We start from the raw sequence: 10000 nt of genomic DNA on the forward strand, positions 1-10000 counted from the left end.
AGTGTAATTGCAGTGATTACTAACCATATATCTTTTATAATTCAACAGTGTAGTATATTTTTCCTTACTTGATGAGATTTTCATTTTCTGCAAAGTGGTATGATTGATTAGTTTGATATAATTTCATATTCACTTATTGTTTGTTCAGTCAGTAACAGTTGTTTCAATATTCTGTAATAGTAATATTCTCTTCCAACAGGAGAAAGGGTAAGAAGATGAACAAGAATAAGGAGAATAAGGAAAAAGATTTAGCCATTGTGAATGGAGAATCGGAGCCCAGTACCAGCGGCCTTGTTCAGGTATGACCCAGGGAATTTAACATATATTTTCCCTCCTCCTCCTACTCCTCTCCAGTTTGTAGTTTAGGAATACCACAGATTTGTTTCTACAATTTTGAATGGATTATTGTTTTCCGAGATTAACTTGATGCCACCAGGGATGGCATGCATGTACATGCCATGCCCACAGTGACCTAAGTGACCTAAGTTTATTGATTGTATTTGCAAATAGATAGCTCCACAAGTGCTTTGTCACTAATGAGTCACTCACTAGTCTGACTAATCTCTCTTGTTTACCTTTTTCCTTAAATTTTTCAAATATTTTATTCAATTTTATATTGCTATTTGTGTTGTTGATAATACTGTAATAAGTATGATGTCAGTAATACCAATAACATTATCAATATCAAAGGCATTAGAAAAAAGAAAAAATCCTGAAAACTCAAGAAAGGGAAATCTCAGGTAAGGGCATGGTAGCTGAGCACTTATAGAGCCATCTATGTGTAGATACACTTACCAAGAGGATTGGGTTAACAACAATTATTTATTTTTACTGTACATTTCTTATCCTCCTCTTATGCTACTGCCAGACGGAAGGGCTAGGTATGAATGCGCATGTCCCACCTCGTCTCATTCCGGAGGTGGAGAGGTACATGCGGAAGATGCAACTGCAGAATCAAAAGGAATACCACTTTTGGAATACTCAGCCAGTCCCAAAGATCAGTAAGTAATTTGTTAAAGAGGAATTTTCGTAGTGTTGCTTGTTGCGTAAATAGTATTAATTATCCTTTTCTTGAAAGTCTTGATCGTCTGGATTAGTACTAAAGTCTTCGAAAAGACACTCTAAGAAATACATTTTTCAGACATATTTATAGTAATAGGGGATTGTTTGCATTTTGAATATTATTTTAAAACTCTGAAGATTTTTGCAATATATTTCTGACATTGTGTGGATGTGTTCCAGTACCATACTTTACAAATGTTTTTGGAATCTGACCTCCAAAATCGCCCTGTGTTCTACATGTTGAAATTTAGGTTTGGTGTTGAGCTTCAGGTCTAGGACTAATTAACTACGTTTGTATATGATATGAATGAGAATTTCATTTGAACCGAAGAAAAATTGGAAGGTCACATAATGAAGACAGTAGCAAAGTATCAGATTATTTAGTAATATTACTAGACCATTTATTTTGGCATGGAAGAATGATCCTGAAATTCTTGGTTGTTGGTAGTTTCCTAATTGCTGGTGCATTTTGGGAGAAAATTGAAAAGTGAATTTTTAAAAAACTTTTCAGATGAAGAAGTAGGAGAAAATGTGAATGAGGCAATTGAGCCAGACAAGAAGATCGAAGACATCAAGCAGGAACCTTACAATTTACCTGATGGGTTCAAGTGGGATACGCTAGACCTGACCAATGAAGATGTGGTAAGTGTGTGTGGCATCTTATAGCTCTTTTCATTGGGTCTCGCCTTCCCTTTTCCTTCTTCTACTTCTCTGTCTCCTCCTCCCCCCTTCTCCCCACTCCTCCTCCCCTTCCCCCTCTTCTTCTTCTTCTTCTTCTTCTTCTTCTTCTTCTTCTTCTTCTTCTTCTTCTTCTTCTTCTTCTTCTTCTTCTTCTTCTTCTTCTTCTTCTTCTTCTTCTTCTTCTTCTTCTTCTTCTTCTTCTTCTTCTTCTTCTTCTTCTTCTTCTTCTTCTTCTTCTTCTTCTTCTTCTTCTTCTTCTTCTTCTTCTTCTTCTTCTTCTTCTTCTTCTTCTTCTTCTTCTTCTTCTTCTTCTTCTTCTTCTTCTTCTTCTTCTTCTTCTTCTTCTTCTTCCAATTCTTTTTCCTTGTTTACTCCTTCATTTCATTTACTGATTGAAAATGAGTAAAAAAAAAAAAAAAAGAAAAAATGTATCTAGTTTTTTATTAAGAAGTTGATTCAGTCATGTGTTATCAATGATTTATACCAGTTGTGTTAATGCCGAATGGACATTATCCAATTTTAAGTATTTATTTACTTTTTCAGTTACAAAACTTATACAACCTGTTAAATGAAAACTATGTGGAGGATGATGATAACATGTTCCGGTAAGGAGTATGCCTGGCTGTTCATCTTTTCATTGTATCTACCAATCAAGTATTGTTATTATTGTTCTTATTATTATTAATATTATATTTTATTATTATTGTTATAATGATTATTATTGTCATTGTTATTCATCATCATTATTGTCAATATTACTGATAATGATATTCGTAATTGAATAATTCATATTACAGTCTTTTTCATTATATTGTTACACTATTGGTATTATTGTTACTAATCTATACATTTTTTTGTTAGGTTTGACTACAGTAAAGAGTTCCTGCGATGGGCTCTGATGCCACCCAGTTGGAAGCCTCAGTGGCATGTTGGTGTGCGGGTTACCAAAAGCAATAGATTAGTAGGTTTCATCTCTGCCGTTCCAGCCCATATCAGGATATATGACCAGTAAGTGATTCTTGCCTTATGAGGATATACTCGTTTTTTAGTGATTTATGCCCTGCATCATTTTTTTCTTCTTTGACTTTCATGCTATTGCCATTATACTTCTCTTTTTCCTGTTGTACTCTTTATCTTTGGGGGGTGGGGGGGTCCTTGGAGAATCTGTTATACTTTTCTGATAAATGATAAAAAGTCTCAAAAGCTTAGTGATTACATGTTAAGAGAGTTTATCATGAAATTTAGAAAGCTAGAGTTTTCATGTTGAAGATTATCTTTCATTATGACTTTTCCAGTACACAAGCAATGGTAGAAATTAACTTCCTGTGTGTGCACAAAAAGCTTCGAGCCAAGCGTCTAGCACCTGTATTGATTAAGGAAATTACCAGAAGGGTCAACTTAACTGGAATATTCCAGGTAAGAAACTTTAAGAGAAATACAAGATACTTTACTATTCAGTAAGAGGTGAAGGAATTGATACAATGTATGTGTCCAGAAGTTGTTTGACATTTCCTTGTATATCCTTTAACATTCTTTCTTCAGTGTTTTTATTGTATATAATTTTATCAACTTCTATTCATTAAAGAATTTTTAGTATAGAAACAGTTTGCTGTTTTCTCTTAACCTTTATGTCTTGTATAGAGAAATCATGAAAGTTAAAGTTGTGGTCACAGTAATATTACATATAAAATGACAAGTATGGTCAGGATTGTAATGTAAAATAGCTTTGTCATGCTTTCTCATTATTTTGTCTTTTAATTTCTGTTTGAATTTGTCTCTTTCCAAGTTTTTCTTTCTAACCTCATTTTATTCTTAACTATCCTCTCCCTTTTCATGTAGGCTGTTTATACTGCTGGTGTAACACTGCCAAAGCCAGTTGCATCCTGTCGCTACTGGCATCGTTCCCTCAATCCAAAGAAGCTCATTGATGTCAAGTTCTCCCACTTGGGTAAGAACATGACCATGCAACGGACACTAAAGCTGTACCGGCTGCCAACAGAAACTGCAACAACAGGGTTTCGCAGACTGAAAATGGAGGACGTAGATCAGGCCCACACTTTGTTAGAGACTTACCTGAAGAAGTTTGATCTGGCACCAGTGTTCAGCAGAGAAGAATTTTTGCATTGGTTCCTCCCACAGGATAACATTATTGATAGCTACATAGTTGAGAATAATGGAAAGATTTCAGGTAAGGTCTCATGAGTTCCATCACTTTCTTGTTATTATAAGGTGTGGCATTATGCTTCCACTGCTTGGTTTACTTTGGAATGAATGATGTTCAGCAGACCAAACCATTTTGTAAATTAAAGCCCAAATTTTCTTGCTCATATCTTGTCATGGTCCCAAGAACCAGTTCCTCGTTTTGTTTTCTTTTCATTGAAAAAAAAAACGACAAAAAAACATGGCTAATTCAGACTCAGTACTGGCATCAAACTCATGCAGTAACATTAAGCGTATGCAGTAACATTAAGCGTATCTACTTTAATGTGTTTAATGTCTTATTTTTGGGGGAAACTGGTGTTCCTGAAGGGGGAATAGGAAATCCTAAATAAGTTTGTTGCATTATGGCAAAGCAGTAAAGGCCTCGCTGTATGCAAATAACAATTAAAGGAGTCAATATGGCCCTAGATGTTTTCCATAATAGGGTCCTATTCATGTTCTAATGTTAAATAATATATTTCTATTCTGTCTTATTTATGAAGTTATTATTTCATTTAGAATGAAAATTTGAAAAAGTTACAGATTGGAGAAATTTTCAACAGCAAATATTAACTGGAACACATTTAGCCTAGATAGATGAGAAAAGCCTAAACTCCCAGGCCACAAGGAAACACATCAGTACATACTGTGTGCAAGCAACTGTTTTCATGTCTCCTGATAAAGTCCTGGTTAAGGACTTTGATAAAGACATATAGGAAAGAGTGAGGCCTTAGTACTATTTCTTTGCCTAAATTCCCAGCAAAAGATACAGCCATCATAGTTCAAAGTTTGCATGATAGAGGATTGTTAATCCAATGTTGACTGGATTACAAAAATACATGCTATATCCCCATGTCTTTGTTTATTGATTGTCTTTACACATAGATGGCTCCACAAGTGCTTCATCACCAAGGAGTCAATTACTAGTCCTACTTATCTTACCTGTGTACCCTTTTCCTTAATTTTCTGAAGGATTTTTAGTTTTCATTGCAATTAGTACTGTTCATTACATAATATAATCATAATGTCAACAACAGTGATGATAACATCAAATTTGATAGCATTAGATTTTTTCCCCCAAAAAAACTCAAGCAAATGGGAGATCAGCTGAATACACATAGGCTTACTAATTGGCTCTCTAGTGACTAAGCACTTGTGGAGCCAACTGCATATAAACAAAATTCACAAAATAAAATGACAGTAGGCAGTGTGCTAACCTGTCACCAGGTTGTCACACTATGAACTATGAATAGACTAAAATAGTGGTGGCATATGTGTGTTCCCAGAAAGATGACCATTCTTGGTAAGGCATGGCATGACATACAAATGGCAAATGGGCAAGATGTTTTGTACAGGAAGTTGTCATTTTATAGGGAATGTATATTACTTTTTCAATAATAATTACTACAAGCCACCTACATATAAAGAGGTTTTGTTGATATTGTGAACCCCTTGGTAATTTAGGAATAGTAATAGTTACCATTAAGTGTTGATAATTTTTTTTTATTTTTTTTTTTATTCACAGATTTCATGAGTTACTACACTCTCCCCTCAACGGTAATGCACCATCCTACATACAAGACCCTAAAGGCAGCATACTCCTTCTACAATGTTTCAACAGCAACACCATGGAAGATACTGATGAAAGATGTACTCATTACAGCAAAGAATGTAAGTTTTTTCTACAATTATTGTTATTATTGATTAAATTATTGTTAACCTTTTGGATAGTTGTATTTTAGATATGTTTTAGAACTCTTTAACAGTGTGAAAAGATGAAAAAAAAAAAATTCCTGTTGTTAAAAGTGGCAGTTTTTTACTATACCACAAGATCTTTGAGTGGGATTATTTGATATAAATTAATCTTAATGTTTGTAAACATAAACATACACGTAAGATTGCAATCCCCTTTCTCATCAAAACGCATATATATTTTCCTGTGTAACTAAGTTATGCAATAACTAATATACTCAGTGCATTTATTCATTCTCAACCAACTTACAATTTTTTGTCAATTATTTCAGTCTGAATTTGATGTATTCAATGCACTGGATCTGATGGAAAATTCTCAGTTCCTTGATGAACTCAAATTTGGCCAAGGTGATGGTAATCTGCAGTATTACCTCTACAACTGGCGGTGCCCAAACATGACTCCCCAGAAGGTAGGATTGTGTGCTGCTTGGCCTATGAATTCATATTGCTTGTTTTCATCAGTGGGTGGCTACAGTATTAGTTTATAAGTGACATAGGGAAATGGTATTTATAAGAGGATGTATTTTGAGCTAACTGTTGGTTAATGGAAAACTCCTAGTTGGTGTATAATATTCCTTTTGCACACACACATGCACATAGACACAAATACACACATGCACATAGATATGTATACACACATGCACATAGACATGTATACACACATGCACATAGACATGTATACACACATGCACATAGACATGTATACACACATGCACATAGACATGTATACACACATGCACATAGACATGTATACACACATGCACATAGACATGTATACACACATGCACATAGACATGTATACACACATGCACACTCACTCTCACTCATTCACTCTCACTGGTTCACTCTCACTCGCTCACTCTCACTCGCTCACTCTCACTCACTCACTCACTCTCACTCGCTCTCACTCTCCCTCACTCTTACTCACTCTCACTCACTCACTCTTACTCACTCACTCTCATCTCTCACTCTCTCACTCACGCTCACTCTCACTCTCACTCTCACTCACTCACGCTCACTCTCACTCTCACTCTCACTCACTCACTCACTCACTCATTCTCACTCACTCACTCATTCTCACTCTCACTCTCACTCACTCACTCACTCACTCACTCACTCACTCACTCTCACTCACTCACTCACTCTCACTCAGTGGGGATATGGCATGTATTTTTGCTGTGTGGTGCAACGGTAGCGTTCTCGTTTAGCAATCTTGCTGACCTGCGTTCGAATCCCTCGCCGCCAGTGGATGGTAACCCCGGCCATTCCTTGCACACAAGGGATAGTTTAGAAGCAAAATGAAACAGACAGTATGTAACACCAAGATTATCCTTTGCTACAAATGGAATCACAACTAAACTTTAAACTTTAAACTTTAACTTTAAACAATCACTCTCTCACTCACTCACTCTCACTCACTCACTCTCACTCACTCTCATTCACTCTCATTCACTCTCATTCACTCACTCACTCACTCACTCTCACTCTCACTCTCACTCTCTCTCACTCTCTCTCTCTCTCTCTCTCTCTCTCTCTCTCTCTCTCTCTCTCTCTCTCTCTCGCTCACTCACTCACTCACTCACTCACTCACTCACTCACTCACTCACTCACTCACTCACTCACACACTCACTCACTCACTCACTCACTCACTCACTCACTCACTCACACACTCACTCACTCACACACTCACTCACTCACTCACTCACTCTCACTCATTCACCCTCACTCACTCACCTTCACTCACTCACTCACTCTCATACAGATATATATACATATATACATATGTATATAAATATAAATCTATGTATATATGAATATATATAGATATATGAATATACATATATATATATATATATATATATATATATATATATATATAGACATGTTATATGTGTGTTTATATATATATATATATATATATATATATATATATATATATATATATGCATATATTTATATATATGTATATACATGTATAATATATATGTATATATTTATATATATGTATATGTGTATGTATATATGTATATATCTGTGTATGTATACATACATATATATGTATGTATGTATGTACATATCTATGTGTGTGTGTCATATATGTATATATATATATATATGTATATATGTTTGTGGATATATAAGTACATTTGTGTGTGTGTGTGTGTGTGAGTGTGTGAGTGTGTGAGTGTGTGAGTGTGTGAGTGTGAGAGTGTGAGTGTGAGTGTGAGTGTGTGTGTGTGTGTGTGTGTGTGTGTGTGTGTGTGTGTGTGTGTGTGTGTGTGTGTGTTGTATTTTCTGTTATCTAGAATTTACTGAAATACTTATAGTTGTGTTTTATCCTTTTCAGGTTGGACTGGTGTTGCAATAGTCAAAGCAGATTTAGTATAAAGCAATGTCTATTCCATCTTGTGAAATGTGATGGAGTTCCTAGTTTGAGACTGCTTCAATTCTGCTCAGTATTTGGCTCCAGGTTTCATATTCCATTGTAAGGAAAACATACATAAAGATAACAAGAACAAAGAAAATGTATTTATATTCTCTGAAGTGAGCTGCAGTTAAATTGTGTACAGGTTTCAAGGTCTATATACAGTATAAATAAAGAAAAAAAATGATTATAATTACCACCCTTGGGCAGTCACTTTACCGTTGCCTCCACTAGCACAATCCTAGGGTCACTGAGGTTAAATTTGGAATATAAGATGAGTATTGAACTGTTGGATTGCCTGTTACAAACCTATTAAATGTATGCTCTATGTATTGCTAAGATGCAAGTTATTTCTACGTATATATGTATTTTTCTCTCTTTTTCCCCCCCCCCTTTCTTTTTCAATTTTGGAAGAAAAAGAAAATGAATGGGAGACGACTTGTTTACACCCAATAAAAATTAAAATGTTATACTATTAGTCCATCTGTCATAAAAAAATTTTTTGGGAGAATTATGAATTCAGTAGATATTTCACCACTCATCAAGTGAAGAAAATGCTGGGACAGTTTTGTCCCTTGGCAGAAAAACTAAACTACATGAAGCAAAAAAAAACACAGGCATCATGAGAATTATGGTTAACCTCATTTGTGTGAATTGTATAATGTAAAAACTATCAAGCTATTCCATCTCTCTCTGTTGATCTGTTTTTCTATCTGTTTATCCATTTCTGACTTTTCTTCCTATATTTCTCTTTGTAATGTCTGGCTGTCTGTATATCTATTTGCCTATTTATCTGAGTATCTGTCTATCTATCCGTCCATCTATAGATAGTTAGATACGTAGATAGATATGAATATAGCCATAGATATACATGTATATAAGATATGCACACATTCTCAAAGATGGAGTGAACTTCACATGGTGATTTATGTATTGCAATCCAGGGGTCAGAAAATCTTGGTTGTCAATCCAGTGACTTCTGACCACGCCACCAAACACTAGTCTAAGGCAGAGTTATAAACCATGTCACTTATTTACTGTGATATCATTTGCTTGGGTAGAGGCGGTATAGAATTGTCAATGTTATTGGATTTTGTTTAATATATGGAATTGTTGAAGAGGGTCGTTCTATGCATTTTAATTACATCTCATGGAAATTTGTCACTTGTGTGGGTTTTGATTTATGGTGTTATGTTTTGTATTATTATAGGAAATTTGACAATTATTATGTCAGTGATTGGAAGTTAATGAGTAATGTATGTCATTTTTAGTTATTATTATTACTATTACTATTATTACGATTTTTATTGTTATTGTTACTATTTTTATTATTATTACTATTGTTATTATAATTGTTTTTATTATTATTATTATTATTATTATTATTATTATTATCATCATTATCATTATTATTACTATTATTACTATTGTTATTATTGTTATTATTATTACTATTATTATTATTATTATTATTATTATTATTATTATTATTATTATTATTATTAATTTTTTTCATGAATAGTGTTCATTGTAACAAATGTAGAAAAGGTATGAATGACAATGAATATTTTCACAGCACAAGAGATGAATTTGATCATTTTCTTATATATGAAACCGGTCAGAAATACATCTTTTACACTTTGAAGATTTGCATTTTCAGTCAAATCTTTTCTTATTTTTCATAATTGTAGTTACAATTAATTTTATATATTTTTACAATGTTTAAATTCTCATTTACAGCCTTTATAAGACGGGAAAATGTGTTTGTCATGTGTTGCTGTTTTGCAAATGCCTAGTAGTATTAACAGCCATGTAGAATGTCAGCTAGATCAGCTAGTATTTCAGGGTCCTTGAGATAACACAAAAGTGCATTTTACATT

At 34.1% G+C, this 10000-nt stretch overlaps 1 protein-coding gene across 1 annotated transcript in view; it reads left to right on the plus strand.

Annotated features, from left to right (window-relative positions):
- LOC125046743 (glycylpeptide N-tetradecanoyltransferase 2-like) overlaps positions 1 to 9247 on the plus strand; it is a 14469-nt gene extending 5222 nt beyond the window's left edge. Inside the window, exons 2-11 of the mRNA XM_047644666.1 lie at positions 200 to 299; positions 869 to 1001; positions 1574 to 1704; positions 2287 to 2348; positions 2605 to 2751; positions 3039 to 3159; positions 3583 to 3931; positions 5468 to 5613; positions 5967 to 6104; positions 8043 to 9247. Coding sequence (XP_047500622.1) covers positions 200 to 299; positions 869 to 1001; positions 1574 to 1704; positions 2287 to 2348; positions 2605 to 2751; positions 3039 to 3159; positions 3583 to 3931; positions 5468 to 5613; positions 5967 to 6104; positions 8043 to 8063 — 1348 coding nt within the window. The 3' untranslated portion in view covers positions 8064 to 9247. The remainder of the gene's footprint in view (positions 1 to 199; positions 300 to 868; positions 1002 to 1573; positions 1705 to 2286; positions 2349 to 2604; positions 2752 to 3038; positions 3160 to 3582; positions 3932 to 5467; positions 5614 to 5966; positions 6105 to 8042) is intronic.
- The last annotated feature ends 753 nt before the right edge of the window (positions 9248 to 10000 follow it).

This window comes from Penaeus chinensis, chromosome 39, assembly GCF_019202785.1.
Source record: "Penaeus chinensis breed Huanghai No. 1 chromosome 39, ASM1920278v2, whole genome shotgun sequence".
Taxonomy (NCBI): Eukaryota; Metazoa; Arthropoda; class Malacostraca; order Decapoda; family Penaeidae; genus Penaeus; species Penaeus chinensis.